Raw genomic sequence first — 16,193 nt, 5'->3', positions numbered from 1 at the left:
TGCTCTCTAGTTCCTGACACCAATCCTCCCAAGAGTGGATTGGGATTTGTGGATAGAATGGCATTCCAACTTGTTTGACCTTCCCCTACTTCGTAAGGGATAACTAAATGAAATAACTCTCAATTGTCAATTAATCTTGAGAGTATTCCATCAAGAATAGGGCTTCCATGTAATCAACTCCCAGTCAAGGATTTTATTTAAATCTATATAAATTCTCTAATTTAATTTTCTGCCATTCAACCAAAACCTTTTTGAAAACATTCTGATTAATAAAATAGCACCCTTTCCTGCAACTCGTTGGGAGACGACCTAGGATTCATACTCCCAGTATTTTAATTTTAAATTTCTGTGACATCTTTCTAAATTGATAGGCAGATTTCTGGCGAGTTAAGAACTATACTTGCAACGTATATAAATTAAGAATTTTTAATTCGCCAATTTCTGCCCGCACCAATTTTTAGCGCCGTTGCCGGGGAGTTGCAATAGAGTGCTAAAGTTATTAATTAGAATTTATTTATTTGCATTTTATTTTATTTTGCTACTATGAGCTGCATGTTTCTTTCGTCAAATGACGCGTTCACTTCTTGATCCAAGCTTTCCAATATTCGATCCTGAAATTGAAAGGACTATTTCACGAATAAGGCGAGTTCGGCGTCGGTTAGTCCTCTCTGAGGGCAGATTTGAAACACCATTTGAGGAAAAACCAGCTCCCGTTCTATTGATTCGGTTGATTTACGTACAGGTTACATTGCGGTAGCCAGAAGAGTTACTATCTAGGAGGAAGGAGCCCCTGATTTTACAATGCAATCTTTCAAGCGCATCACCCAGCGGTGGCTACAGATTTTGAAATAAAGACCGCACTGCTCAATTTGATGCCCAAGTTTCATGGCTTACCTACTCAAGAGCCTATTAAGCACCTGAGAGATTTCCAAGCAGCCTGTTCTGCTGTCAGGCATGATGGTGCAGATGAAACTTCAATTTTGCTGAAAGCTTTCCCGTTTTCTCTTGAGGAAAAGGAAGAGAGTGGTACTACACTCAACCCCTAGCGAATGTATCCAACTGGGATACACTCAGAAAATAATTTTTGGAAAAATTCTTTCCATCTGAAGTTACTGATAAACTGAGGAAAGACATTTCCACGATTGTTCAAAATGACAACGAGACTCTCTTTGAATACTGGGAGCGCTTCAATAATCTTCTGGAAGCATGCCCCCACCACAGGATTGACAAGATAGTGTTACTCAGCTATATCACACAGGGTATGAGGCCCCAAGATAAGACCACATTGGAAAGTGCTAGCAATGGGTCTATGAAGAAGTACAAGACCATTGACAAGGCATGGCAATTGATCAGCGACTTAGCTGAATCTACTAGGAACCACAGGCAGAAACAAGGCCGTTCAAAAGCCGTTGCAGAAGTATCCTCTAGCAGAGAGACTGCTGCTCTAGCTCAGAGTATCTGTGAAATGACCAACTTGCTGAAGCAGATGCAGTTGAATCAACAACAAGTTCAGCAAGCTCAACCTTCTCTAGCACAGCAAAGCCAACAGTTAGTCCCACAGAGAGTCTGCAGAATTTGTGCCGATTATAGCCATTATACTGATGAATGCCCACAGCTCTAGCAGGAAGACAACATGGTGGCATCCACTCATAACTTCTATGACCGCCCCAACCAAGGGTACAATTAAGGTGGAAATCATAACCATGGATGGCAGGATAATTCTAACCAGAATTGGAGGGACAACAATAACAGAGGAGGCAGAGATAATCAGGGAAATCAGAGGTGGAATAATAACAACAACAGGCAGTAGAACCAACCTTACAGAGCACCTCACCTGAGGCAATCCCAAGGACCACAGAATACCCAACAGCAGACCTCTCAATTTACTCATCCTTCTTCATCTTCTAATGAAGAGTTACTACAATCTTTTGAGCAGAGACAACAGACCATGGAAAATAATATTATGAATAACATTAATGCCAGTCTGAATGGTTTGACCTCTACTTTGCAAGCTCTTGTCTCACAGATTGGATCAATGCAAAATTCCAGTAACCAACCTTCAAGTTCCACTGGAATTCCCTCTCAACCATTACCCAATCCAAAAGGAGGCATTAATGCCATCACCCTGAGGTCCGGAACCATACTGCAGGAGAGGAATCAGGAGGAGCCAAGCTCACCAGAACACGCCTCAGCTGAAGAGGCAGTAGAGATAAAAGATGTTGAAGAGGAAGAGGACATACAGGACATAACTGAAAAAGAAGAAGTCCAACCACAGGAGGAAGCACCAAAAGGCGCAGACACTGCATACAACACCACTCCCATTCCATTCCCACAACTTGCAAGAAAGCCCAGGAAGCAGCTGGAACCCGATCCCAAAATGGTAGAAATATTCAAAAAGGTTGAGGTAAGTGTTCCTCTTTTTGATGTTATTCAACAGGTACCTAAATATGCAAAGTTTCTAAAAGATTTATGTATACATAAAGACAAAATTAATGAATTAGAAACTATTCCTTTAGGTAGTTCCATATCTGCTTTAATGGGAGGATTACCGGAAAAGTGTAGTGACCCAGGTCCTTGTATAGTTAGTTGTACTATTGGTGGAGTAGTAATTTATGATTGCATGTGTGATTTAGGAGCATGTGTTAGTATAATGTCTTTGTCTATATATGATATTTTGAGGCTCCCTCCCTTAAAAAAGTTGGTAGCTCGTTTTGTGTTAGCAGATAAAAGCATTATTACAATAGTTGGAGTTGCTGAAGATGTTTTAGTGAACATTAAAGGGCTTACATTTCCCACTGATTTTTATATCTTGGAGATGCCCCATAATGACTCAGATAAGCCATCATCAATCCTACTTGGAAGACCATTCCTGAAGACATCAAAATTCAAATTTGATGCTTTTTCAGGAACATACTCTTTTGAAATAGATGGCCAAATAGTAATCTTCAATCTGAATGGAGTCATAAACAACCCTCTAGAAGATCATTCTATCTTCCAGTGTGTTGTCATAGATTAAACTGTAGCTGAAGTTCACAAGGAAGAATTAGAAGAGAGGCACACTGGACAAGGTCCAAGTGTGGGGACCCTCTTGACTGACAATGAGGGCACTTCGGCATTTTCACAAGCTCCAGACAATCCAGAGCCTGCCCATGATCAGAAGTTAGAGTTGAAACCTCTTCCTCCACATCTCAAATAGGCTTATCTTGAAGATGAGCAGAAGTTTCTAGTAATTATTGCAAGGGAACTCACTTCTCAACAAGAAGAGCAGTTACTTGATGTACTGAGGAGGCACAAGAAGGCAATTGGGTGGAGTTTGGCAGACATAGTAGGCATCAACCCTCAAGTATGTGAGCACAGAATATTTTTAGAAGAGGGAACAAAACCTGTCCATCAACCCCAAAGAAGATTGAATCCCACTATCTTGGAAGTTGTCAAAAAGGAAGTGACCAGACTGTTGGAAGAAGGTATCATCTATCCCATTTCAGATAGTGAATGGTTAAGCCCAGTACAAGTGGTGCCCAAGAAGTCTGGAGTCACTACAGTGAAGAATGAGCATGGAGAGCTCATAGCAACTAGAGTTCAGAATGCTTGGAGAGTCTGCATTGATTACAGGCGTCTCAACCAAGCCACCCGTAAGGATCACTACCCACTTTCATTCATTGATCAAATGCTGGATCGCTTGTCAAGTAAATCACATTATTGCTTTTTAGATGGTTACACAGGTTATTTCCAGATTTATATAGCTCCTGAGGATCAGGAAAAGACCACTTTTACATGTCCTTTTGGGACTTATGCTTACAAGAGAATGCCCTTTAGCTTGTGCAATGCACCAGCTACTTTCCAAAGGTGTATGATGAGTCTTTTCTCTGATCTTATTGAGGACTGTATGGAGGTTTTTATGGATGATTTTAGCGTTTATGGAGATTCTTTTAGCCTTTGCTTAGATGGATTATCTAGAGTATTAGATAGATGTGTTAATACAAACCTTGTATTGAATTTTGAAAAATGTCATTTTATGGTAAAACAAGGGATTGTATTAGGACATGTGGTATTTAATAATGGCATTTCTGTAAACCCAGCAAAGGTGAATGTTATTTCTAGTTTACCTTACCCCTCCTCTGTGAGGGAAGTCCGTTCGTTCCTTGGCCATGCAGGTTTTTACAGGAGATTTATTAAGGACTTTAGTAAGGTAGCACTTCCCTTATCTAGATTACTGCAGAATGATATTGAGTTCGAGTTCAGCGAGGATTGCAAACAAGCGTTTGATAAGCTGAAAACCGCACTAACTCAAGCTCCAATTGTAAGAGGACCAGACTGGAGCCAACCATTTGAAATTATGTGTGATGCTTCCAATCATGCAGTAGGAGCAGCACTGGCTCAACGTGAAGGTAAGGATCCTTTTGTTATTGCTTATGCGTCTAAGACTTTAGATGCCGCTCAGTCTAATTATATTACTACTGAGAAAGAGCTTCTTGCTATTATTTTCACTTTGGATAAATTCCGAGCCTATCTACTTGGTACGAAGGTAGTAGTGTACTCAGACCACGCAACTCTAAAGTATCTGTTAGCTAAAAAGGAGTCCAAACCAAGGCTTATACGTTGGATACTGCTATTACAAGAATTTGATTTAGAAATTAAAGATAGGAGTGGTAACCAAAATTTAGTGGCGGACCACCTTCGTCGCCTTGAGCACATTACAGATGACCCTACTCTTATAGCTGATAATTTCCCATTTGATAACCTGCAGGCAGTATCTGAGATAGTCCCTTGGTATGTGCCTGTAGCTAATTATCTAGTTAGCCGCACCTTTCCTCCAAACTTTTCTAAGCATCAAAGAGACAAGCTGAAAAGCGAGTCTAAATATTATATATGGGATGACCCATATTTATGGAGATGTGGCACTGACCAGGTAATTAGACGGTGTGTGTCTCAATCAGAATTTCAGTTCATTTTAGAGGCTTGTCACTCATCTGAGAGTGGAGGGCATTTTGGCCCTCAACGAACAGCTAGAAAGATCTTAGACTGTGGATTCTGGTGGCCTACTCTTTTTAGAGATGCTGCTGAGTTTTGTAAATCATGTCCCCGAGCCAAAAATTTGGTAATATATCCAGAAGGGATGACATGTCTCAACAATATATGCTTTTCTATGAAATTTTTGATGTTTGGGGCATTGACTTCATGGGTCCATTTCCAAATTCTAATGGTTATTTTTATATATTGTTAGCTGTGGATTATGTTTCTAAATGGGTGGAAGCAATTCCTACCCGCAATGATGATGCTAACACTGTTGTTTCCTTTGTGAGAAACCATATTATTTGTCGCTTTGGATCACCACGAGCAATCGTGAGCGATCAAGGCACCCATTTTTGTGACAGGAGACTAATAGGATTAATGAAGAGGCATGGGATAATTCATAAGGTTGCAACAGCATACCATCCTCAGACCAATGTGCAAGTCGAGGTGTCAAACAGAGAAATAAAGCGTATCTTGCAGAAGATAGTCAAACCTCATAGAAAAGACAAGAGCACCAGGCTACAAGATGCACTCTGGGCATACAGAACAGCATACAAAACACCCATTGGGATGAGTCTTTTTCGCTTAGTTTATGGAAATGCTTGTCATCTCCCTGTTGAAATTGAGGACAAAGCCTTTTGGGCAGTAAAGGAATGCAACATGGGGATTAATAAAGCCGGGGCTGAAAGGAAGTTGCAACTGCAGGAACTGGAAAGCCTTCGCCTAGAAGCTTATGAGAATGCAAGACTATACAAGGAGAAGATGAAGGCTGTACATGATCAGCACATCAAGAGGAAAGAGTTCCAACCTGGGGACTCAGTCCTCTTTTACAAATCTCGACTGAGGCTCATGCCAGGCAAGTTGAGATCAAGATGGGAAGGTCCATACAGAGTAGAGAAGGCCGAACCGTACGGAGTTTATCACCTTAGCCATCCTTCGAGCTCTGAGCTTATCAAAGTTAATGGATATCGTTTAAAGCTGTACCATGGCGAAAAGCGGAAGAAAGACAAGGAACTCGAGATCTTCCTCTTGGAAGATCCCCACATAGCAGAAGATTGAGCTAGTGGAGCGTCCAACTTACGGATGTTAAAGCAAAGTGTAGATGGGAGACAACCCACCATGGTATGATCGTTCTTTTCTCTATTTTTAGTTTTCTTACTCAATAACTCTTCTCTTTATTAGTATATTTTGTGCATCTGTATTTACATACTTTTATTTAAAAAAAAAATATATTCTCACTGGACGCGACCGCCTCAGTGACGCATCCGCGTCACAAGGAGATGGGTGAAAAATAAAAAATGAACAGAGAGTCACGCGAGAGCGTGGCTGGAGGCGTGCCAATGGCACAAATTGTCCCACGTGATCGCGTCGCTGATGCAACCGCATCATACGGGAATAATGGCGTCCCACGCGATCACGCGCCCCACGCGGCCGCGTGACCAGGATTTCGGCGTAATAATGGTGCACAGCTGAAAGTTGTGCTAGAGTGGTGCTGGACTGGTGCTGGACGCGTAGTCCCCCTCACGCGACCGCGTGCCCCACGCGGCCGCGTTGTACCCCAAAAAACTGCCCACTCACTGCGATCGCGTCACCTAAAATTTGGCATTTAATGATTTTGAACAGAGAGTTGTGCGAGTGCGAGGCAACCCTCGCGCCACTGGCACAAACCGGGTCACGCGACCGCGTGACCGACGTAACCACGTCAATCACCTTAAGCGCAAGTCGCGCGACCGCGTGTCCCATGCGATCGCGTCGCTTGCGGCGCACAGTTTTCCTAATTTTGCCAAATATCATATCTTTTTCTCCCCAAATCCTATTTTCTCTTTTCCCTCCTTATTTCTTCCCTCTCCGTTCTTCCTTCTATCTCACCTTTTACTCTCTCTCTCTCACCTCCATTAACAAGGTTTTATTTTCTTCTTCCCTCCTTCCTTTTCTATCATTCTTCTTATTTTATATGTTATTTTCTTTTCTTTTCTTTTTCTTTTCATTATTCATATTTTCTTTCTTCTTCTTTCCTTTTTACATGGTGTTAGAATTTTATTTAAGTCATTATTCTTCATTATATGCTTGTGGATTGTTGCAAATTGTTTGACAATCATATATTAATTTTTTAAAGGATTGCTTGCATGTTCACTTTAATACTTTCTATACCTTATTCACCATGCATGCTATGTGTTTGTGAAAAAGCCCATATGGCATTATGCACCTCTCTACATTATTCTATTCTACTATTCAATGCTGCTTTTCATAAACTCCCTCTACTATTGTATTAATTTAATTTAATTGTCAATACAAACGTGATGGTTTGTTACAAAGTGATGCTTGATCTATGCTACTCATGCCCTTTGCCGGCATGGCAATAAACACCTTGCATTCACTTAGCATTATATGCACTAGCTATTTTTCATTGATGACTTTTCACATGTACTCATGAGAATATGTTAATGTCAATTACCACCTAATGTGCATCGATCACCACCTTTTCCATTCTCTTCCTTGCTATATATCTCTTTGAATTTAATTTACTTTCTCTTCCCTTTTTCAGGATGGCCACCAAGAAAGGAAAGGAGAAAGCTACTCCCAAACCACCAGCAAGAAGAGGAACTAAAAGAGCACTAGTGGCAGAACCCTCCTCCACTGCAGTAAAGCCCTCAACAAAGAAGATTAAGAGGATAATAAAGGCTGATGATAAAGAAAGAGCCTTTCCAGCAAGGGACACTGTGCGATTTTCCAATCGCTACTGTGAGCAGATGTTCCCCATCCTGGCAGAAAGAAATTACAACAACGAATACCTTCTTCTCCTCCCGCCCAATATTGCTACCTTTGTTGAGCCGTAAATTGCCCGAAGACAATGGGATTTCCTACAGAGACAGCCAACGCAGGTCAATCTTTCTTGGGTAGTCGAGTTCTACTCCAACTTCCACCTGCCAACTCTGCAGTCTATCTATGTTCGTCAGAAGCAAGTCCCCATTACAGAAGAGGCTATTCAAAAAGCTCTATGTCTTCCCCCTATTCCAGAAGGAATGGACGCCTTTCAGGAAGCCTCACTCAAGTGCCAGATGTACCAATTTAACTGCGAAGCTGTTCTCAGAGTTATCGCACTACCTGGCAGCCGTTGGATCTATAGATACCATCGTACCCGCCCTAAGGGAATTTCGGCTTCAGCACTTACCTTGGAGGCTCGCGTATGGGCACAGATCATCTCCCATTACGTCTTTCTGAGAACTCACGAGTCTTCCTTCACTGCGGACATGGCCGTTCTACTATGGTGCATCCTTACAGACCAACCTCTGAATCTACCAAGACATATCCGGAATGCCATGGGACACGTACAAATTGCGAGCAATTTACCTTTTCCCGCCTTGGTCTCAGATCTTGTCTCAGCAGCCGGAGTCTCCTATAAAGCTGGGGACACCAAAGCCATGCTTCCACGGGATGATCAGTATGTCCCTAATGGGAAATACCTCAGACTTCCAGCAGCCACTACAAGCCTTCCTACTGCACCGGTAGAAGATATCCCTTCTTCAACACCACAAGCACCTACGACAGATGAACTGCTCCAGCAGATAATCGAACAGTTGGATCGGCAAGAACACAAAGCTAAGATGAGAGAGCGCCGTAATGAGCACCGATTCAAACACCTCAAGGAGCTACTCAAGGGACACTTCAAGGACTCAGACACCCCGGACTCCACTTCCTTTACCAGCACAGGGAGCCATGATGGTCCCGACTGTGGAGATACTACTACCAGCCCACCCCTGTTCCTGACAGATGGCACCGAGGACGGTGCAAAGCCTTAAGTGTGGGGAGGTCGGTTAGTACCTGACTTCTGGAGGTAATTTCTCTTCCCTAGCACCAATAAATTAGGATATTTTAGTTAGATTTTCTTTCTTTTATAGAATAGAATAAATTACATAGTAATAGGTTAGTTGCATGCATGCTCTACTTGATTGAAAAGACAATAAGTTTCTTCTAAGACTCTATCTTTGGAACAAAATTTCACTAATTTTTTTAAAAAAAAAAATTTATGATAAATCTGCTTGAAGTTGTATTTGGAACATGATTTTTGAGCTAAAGAACACACAACTTGTGAAGATTTGAGCCTTTATGAATGGTTACATTATTTAACCATAATTATTTTATTCTTGTGTGTTTAATTCTCTATGATTGTAATCTATATTTTGTTTCATCTTATATGTCCAATATTTATTATATTTGTATGCTTGCATATGATTGAGGCCATTATTTGTTTAAACTCACTTATCCAAATTAAGCCTACCCTTTTCAATTACCTTTGTTAACCACTTTGAGCCTTTAAATCCCGTTTGTTCTATATTTCACCACATTACTAGCCTTAAGCGGAAAAACAATTGTATATCCCAAATTGAATCTTTGGTTAGATTAAGATAGAATTGTGTGTGCTAGTTAAGTATGGGAAATTGTGGGAACAAAAGTTATTAAGGGAATGTGTCATGATAATACAATGGGAATTTGGATACCTACTCATGTGAAACTATAAGAATTAAAAATCTATGTGCATTGATAAGCTATGATTATTTTTATGTCTATAAAAAAAAAGAAGAGAAATATCAATAAATAAATAAGGGGACAAAATTACCCTAATGCTAAATTAAGAATTCAAAGATCAATGCACATATGATAAAATTAAAATAAAAAATTGATACATGAGTATGGAATGTAAAAAGGAATTCTGGGTAGCTAGGTATGAATTCTAAGGTTACACTAAATATATATAGGTTGGGTTAAAGCTTGGGTTAATTAAAGATTCAATTTATAAGCTCACTTAACCATATATGTATCCCTACCCCTACCTTGGCCCCATTACACCCTTGGAAAGACCTCATGATGTTTGCATTGGTATATTAACTGTTGTTGATTGGTTAGGAGAAAAACAAAAGTTAGAGAGCATGATTAGAGAAGGATAGAGTGATTACCCTATACACTAGAGAGATTAGAGCGTACATACATCATCAGTGAGGGTTCAATGCTTGAATTTTCATGTTCTCTGCTTTCATGAGCTATCTTCTTGCACTTTTATCTGTCTTACTGTATAATGATAGAATTAGTGGAATTTGATTTGTAATTGTTTTGAAGAGCTTATTTACTTTTGATCAAGTGGGCAAGAATCATATAGTTGCATTCATATATATAGGACTGCGTTGCATTGCATGAGTTTCTACATGTTCATACTTATTTATTTAAAGGTGTATGATAGTGTTCAAAAGGATCAATGGATCCTATTCTGACGCTAGCGGGAACCGACAGATGATTAGCCATGCGGTAGCTGTACCTGGTATTTTTCATCCGAGACGAGAAATCCGACAGTTGATTAGCTGTGCAGAAACCGTAGAGGACCATTTTCACTGAGAGGATCTTATAGCTTGCCATGGAAGGGAGCACGCATGGTTGGAAGAAGGCAATAGGAAAGCAGAGGTTCAGAAGCAATAAAGCATCTCCATACGCTTATCTGAAATTCCCACCAATGAATTACATAAGTAACTTTATTTTATTTTATGTTTTATTTATATTTTAATTATCAAAACCTCTTAACCATTTAAATATGCCTGACTGAGATTTACAAGGATGACCATAGCTTGCTTCAAGCCGACAATCTCCGTGGGATCGACCCTTACTCACGTAAGGTTTATTACTTGGACGACCCAGAGTACTTGCTGGTTAGTTGTGCGGAGATGTGAAAAGTGTGAATCACGATTTCCCACACCAATATGCTTATGGTGTAAAGGTGTCAAGTGAAAAGCTTTAGACTGAGCAGTTAAAGTTGTGATCCAAAGCAAAAGCGTGTGCTTAAGAACTCTAGACACCACTGGCTGGGGATTCTAGCAAAGCTGAATCACAATCCAAAAGGGTTTTCCCAGTTAAGTGTCTGTGGCATTTATGTATCCAGTGGTACTACTGAAAAACAAAGTGCTTAGGGTCACGGCCAAGACTCTAAAGAAGCTGTGTTCAAAAATAAAAAAGAACTAAACTAGGAGAATCAATAATATCATCTGGATTCTAAGTTCCTAAGGATGCCAATCATTATGAGCTTCAAAGGATAGTGAGATGCCAAAACTATTCAGAAGCAAAAAGCTACTAGTCCCGTTCATCTAATTGAAATTGAGCTTCATTGATTCTGAGCTTCATTGAAGCTTTATTGTATCCATCTCTTCTTTTTTTTATCCTACTTTGTTTTTGGTTGCTTGGGAACAAGCAATAGTTTAAGTTTGGTATTTTGATGAGCGGATATTTTATACGCTTTTTGGCATCATTTTCATATAGTTTTTATAATGTTTTGTTTAATTTTTATTATGTTTTCATAGGTTTTAGTGCTAAATTTGAATTTTTAGATTCCACTTTGAGTTTGGGTGTTTATAGTGATTTCAGGAAAAGTCTGATTCAGAGACCGAGAAAGCACTGCAGATGCTGTCAGGATCTGACCTTCGTGCACTCGAAGGAGCTTTTATGGAGCTATAGAAGTCCAAATGGCGTGCTCTCAACGGCTATGGAAAGCTAGCATCCAGGGCTTTTCCAGAAATATATAATAGTTCATACTTCGCTTCAAAAATGGCGTTCAATGCCAGCCACCAGCCCCATTCCTGGTGTCCAGCTCCCAAAAGGGGAGCAGCTGGCGTTGGACAAAAGGGAGTCCCTAGGAAGTGTTCAACACCCTTAAGGGGTACTAGCTCGTGGAGACACTCATAGCTCAGCCCAAACACTCACCAAGTGGGCCCGAAAATTAGATTTTTACACCCCTAAGTCTAGTCTATCATATTTCTGTAATCCTTAGTCATTCAATTAGTATATATAAACAAGAGTTCACCCTTGTTAGGAGCTCTTGGACACTCTACACGTTTTTCATTACTATTTTCTGTATAGTATGAGTCACTAACCTCCTAAGGTTAAGGTTAGGAGCTCTGCTGAGTTTCATAAAAAAATAATATTACTGTTCTAATTCAATATATCTGATTCTATTCTCTTATGCAACCTCCTTCTTCATCTTATGAATTGAGAGTGACCCGTGACAATCATCCTTGTTCTACCAACATTTTGTGCGAGTCCTAACTCCGATAGCGTTGAACCAACGCTAGAGATTGCATTGTGGATTCTAATGGAGTACCTGGGCAACTTTGGATACGTGACATGAAATCTCGTTGACCGTGGGTAAGTGAGGTCTCTGTGGCGTTAAGGCTAGTGTCAAAAAAGCAGCTTTTTCTGATCCAGAAGATCTTCCTTGTCTATGGCACCTTGAGTAGGATCGTGATGGGGAGTGGATTGCTTAGAACATTATCTTCTGCTACAGTGAGAAACCTAGAGGTGGCTTGATGAGAGGACATGAGTCACTTCAACATGGTGGATTGCTGCAGTAGAGGAGGTTAACTTGATGAGAGGACATGAGTTAATCATTTACGACTGCCATTGAAGGAATCAAAAAGTTATTGAAGAAGACAGTTAGAAAAGTTAATTCGGAAAGACAAAGCATCTCCGAAGCCTCAACCGGTCTCAAACCACTGATTTCACACCTATCTAATAACGTTTTATTTATTTATCTGTTTAATGTGTTTTTTTGTGACAAACTATATTTTCTATCTGCCTAACTAAGATCTGCAAGATAACCACTGCTTGCTCAAACCAACAATCTCCGTGGGATCGACCCTCACTCACTTGAGGTATTACTTGGACGACCCGGTATACTTGCCAGTCTATCTGTGCGAAACGTGCGGAGTCAGTTTCGTGCACCATCCTCTATACTTTGTTTCATCAACATCTTTTCCATTTTCATCCTTGTCAAGTTTAATGTTTTGATACATGGGGGTTCCCATTGGATTGGCATTTTCTAAACCAAATTTCTTAATCAACTCTTTGGCATACTTTCCTTGGTGAACAAAAATACCACTGGGAGTTTGTTTGATTTGAAGACCAAGAAAGAAAGTTAATTCTTCCATCAATCTCATTTCAAACTCACTAGTGATTAGTTTTCCAAACTCTTCACACAAGGATTCATTTGTCGAATCAAATACTATGTCATCAACATAAACTTGAACAAGTAAGATGTCATCGTTAGATTCATTTATAAATAAAGTAGTATTTGTAGTACCCCTTTGAAATTTATTTTCCAATAAAAAAGCACTAAGTCTTTCATACCAAACTCTTGGAGCTTGCCTAAGGCCATAAAGAGCCTTAGAAAGTTTAAAAACATGATTTGGAAAATCTTTGTTTTCAAAACTGGGGGGTTGAGCTACAAATACCTCTCTATCAATAAAACTATTTAGAAAGGCACATTTAACATCCATTTGGAACATTTTAAAGCCCTTATGGGCATCATAGACAAGAAGCAACCGAATTGCTTCCATTCTTGCTACCGGAGTAAATGACTCATCAAAGTCAATGCCTCCTCTTGGTCATAACCTTGGGCCACTAGTCTAGCCTTGTTACACACTACACTACCATCCTCACCCAATTTTTATTTTGAATATCTATTTTGTACCGGTTACCTTTTTACCATTTGAGTCTAGTACAAGGGTCTAAACCTCATTCTTTTTAAATTGTGATAGTTTTTCTTCCATGGCTTTAACCCATGAGGGGTTTTCAAGAGCTTGCTTCACGTTGAGAGGTTCCAATTAGGACAAGAGGGCAATATTACTTAGTTCTACTTGCTTTTTGCTTGAGGATCTAGTGGTTATGCCTTGTGAAGGATCACCAATGATGAATTCATGAGGATAATCCTTCAAGAACTTCCGTTCACGTGGCTTTTGAAAGGAGGCTTTGCCTTGAGAAGTTTTGGATGAGTTCTCTGTTCTGGATTCTCTGGGTTGGTCAGGAGATAAAATGGAAATGTCTCTTCCGATCTGAGGAGAAGTTTCTCGACTGATAGTTTCAACAGCTGGGACAGATTTGGGATTATCTTGATTGGCTGGATGGTTCACATCAGTTTCACTACCTGCATCATCATCTAAAATAGAACTGGAAATAGAATTAGAATCACAAAAAGATACATATATGGACTCTTCAATAGTTCTATGTTCTTTAAGGTAAACTCTAAATGCTTTGCTAGTGGTTGAGTACCCTAAAACATTCCTTCATAAGATTTTGGATCAAATTTACCAAGATTTTTTTTGTTATTAAGTACAAAACATTTGCATCCAAAAACATGAGGGGGAATTCCTTTCCAAAGCTCAAATGGGGTTTTCTTCAAGCCTTTTCTAATGATTGTTCTATTTAGGATATAACAAGCTGTATTTACAGCTTCGGCCAAGAAAAATTTTGGAACATCATTTTCACAAAGTATTGCCCTTGTCATTGCTTGAAGGCTTCTATTCCTTCTTTTAACAACCCCATTTTGTTGAGGTGTTCTAGGGTATGAAAAGTTATAAGCTATTCCAAAATCATCACAAAAGCTTTCAAAATTTTGATTTTCAAATTCTTTTCCATGATCACTTCTAATGTGGGCTATTTTTAAATCCATTTCGTTTTGAATCTTTCTACAAAGTGAAGAAAAGGTATGAAATGCATCATTTTTATGAGCCAAGAAAAGAACCCAACCATATCTTGAAAACTCATCAACCACTACCAAACCATAGTGTTTACCTCCCAAACTTTGAGTTCTAGTGGGACCGAAAAGATCAATATGCAACATCTCTGATGGCCTTTTAGTAGAAATTCTATCTTTGGGTTTAAAAGAAGATTTTACTTGTTTGCCTAATTGACAAGCTTCACAAGTAATATCTTTGTCAAATTTAATATTTGGAATTCCTCTAATCAAATTTTTCTTAACAAGCTTAGAAATTTGGTACATAGCGCATGTCCCAATTTCTCATCCCAAAGCCATTTTTCAGATTCAACAGAAGTAAAACATGTTACTTTTTTATCTTTTAAATCCTCCAGAGTAAGTTTATACACTTTGTTGCATCTTTTTGCCTCAAACAAAACATCACCAGATTTTTTACAAACAACAAAGCAATCCAATTTTCTAAAAATAACTAAATATCCCAGATCACAAAGTTGGATAATGCTTAGAATATTATGCTTCAAACCATCAACAAGCAAGACATCATTTATAAAAGAAGAAAAGTTCTTACCCACTTTACCTATGGCCACAATTTTTTCATTTCCATTGTCACCAAAAGTAACAAAGCCTCCATCATATTCATCAAGCTTGATGAAGAATGTTGACTTTCCGATCATATGCCTAGAGCATCCACTATCTATATACCACATGTTGTCTTTTCTCTTGGATGCTAGGCAAACCTACAAAAAAGCTTAAGTGACCTTAGGTATCCAAATCTTTTTCATTCCTTTTATATCAAATTATCTTCTTTGCCCCAAGCCATTATAGTTACCAACAATCATAAAAATTTTATCACCAATCATTCTTTCACTTATGAAGCATTGAATGGGAAAGTGACTATCCCGATTGCATAATATACAAAACCTTTTAGGCTGTTATTTTTTCAGATTGGTTGGGTTTTGAAATCTCATGTCATCCGAAGTGAAAGCCATATTAGCAAAAGAAGATTTTTCAAAAATAGTTTTTGAATTTTTATGAAAACCCAAACTAGCATTGTCATAGAGAGGTTTTTGACTAGTTAAGAGTTGATTCAAATTTTCGAAACTTTGAGAAAAGTTAGCTAGGTCTTCTTTCAGTCTTTTTACTTCTTTATGTAGACTTTTATTTTCCTAAAAAAATTTAGATTTGCAATCACATAATGATGGTATTCACAGCCTTTAATTCCAACCTTTAACCGCTTGTTTTCTTCAACAAGATCAACAGCAGTTTCGGATTCTCTTAATTTATCTTTGAGAAAACTATTTTCTGCTTTTAGAATGGTAACTTGAGATTCAAGTTCATAGTTTTCATTTAAGAAGCATATGATTTTTTCATTGAGATGATCTATCATAAGATGAAGGTCTTCAGTAGTGGGTTCAATAAGACGTACCTCATCAGTTTGATTGGCCATGAGACAGGTTTGAGATTTGCTGTCTGATTCTTCCTCATCCTCAGAGTCATTCTCCAAGTCTTCCCAAGATGCCCTGAGTCCCTTCTTCTTTTCTCTTTTCGGCTTGTCCTCTTTCTCCAGCTTTAGGCAGTCAAACTTGTAATGCCCAGCATTTCTGCAGTTGTGGAAGATGACCATGCTTAAATCCCTCCTAGGTTTCTTTGA

The 16,193-nt window shown here is 39.2% G+C and overlaps 1 protein-coding gene across 1 annotated transcript in view; it reads right to left on the bottom strand.

Annotated features, from left to right (window-relative positions):
* Nucleotides 1-13,385, bottom strand: part of LOC148570880 (uncharacterized) — a 76,534-nt gene extending 63,149 nt beyond the window's left edge. The window contains exon 1 of the mRNA XM_088507167.1: nt 13,281-13,385. Coding sequence (XP_088363293.1) covers nt 13,281-13,385 — 105 coding nt within the window. The remainder of the gene's footprint in view (nt 1-13,280) is intronic.
* Nucleotides 13,386-16,193: the final 2,808 nt, after the last annotated feature.

The sequence above is a fragment of the Arachis ipaensis genome, chromosome B3 (assembly GCF_059453495.1).
Source record: "Arachis ipaensis isolate K30076 ecotype BB chromosome B3, ASM5945349v1, whole genome shotgun sequence".
In the NCBI taxonomy this organism is placed as follows: domain Eukaryota; kingdom Viridiplantae; phylum Streptophyta; class Magnoliopsida; order Fabales; family Fabaceae; genus Arachis; species Arachis ipaensis.
The sequence above is the reverse complement of the archived record's forward strand: the minus strand, read 5'-3'. Positions and strand labels throughout refer to the sequence as shown.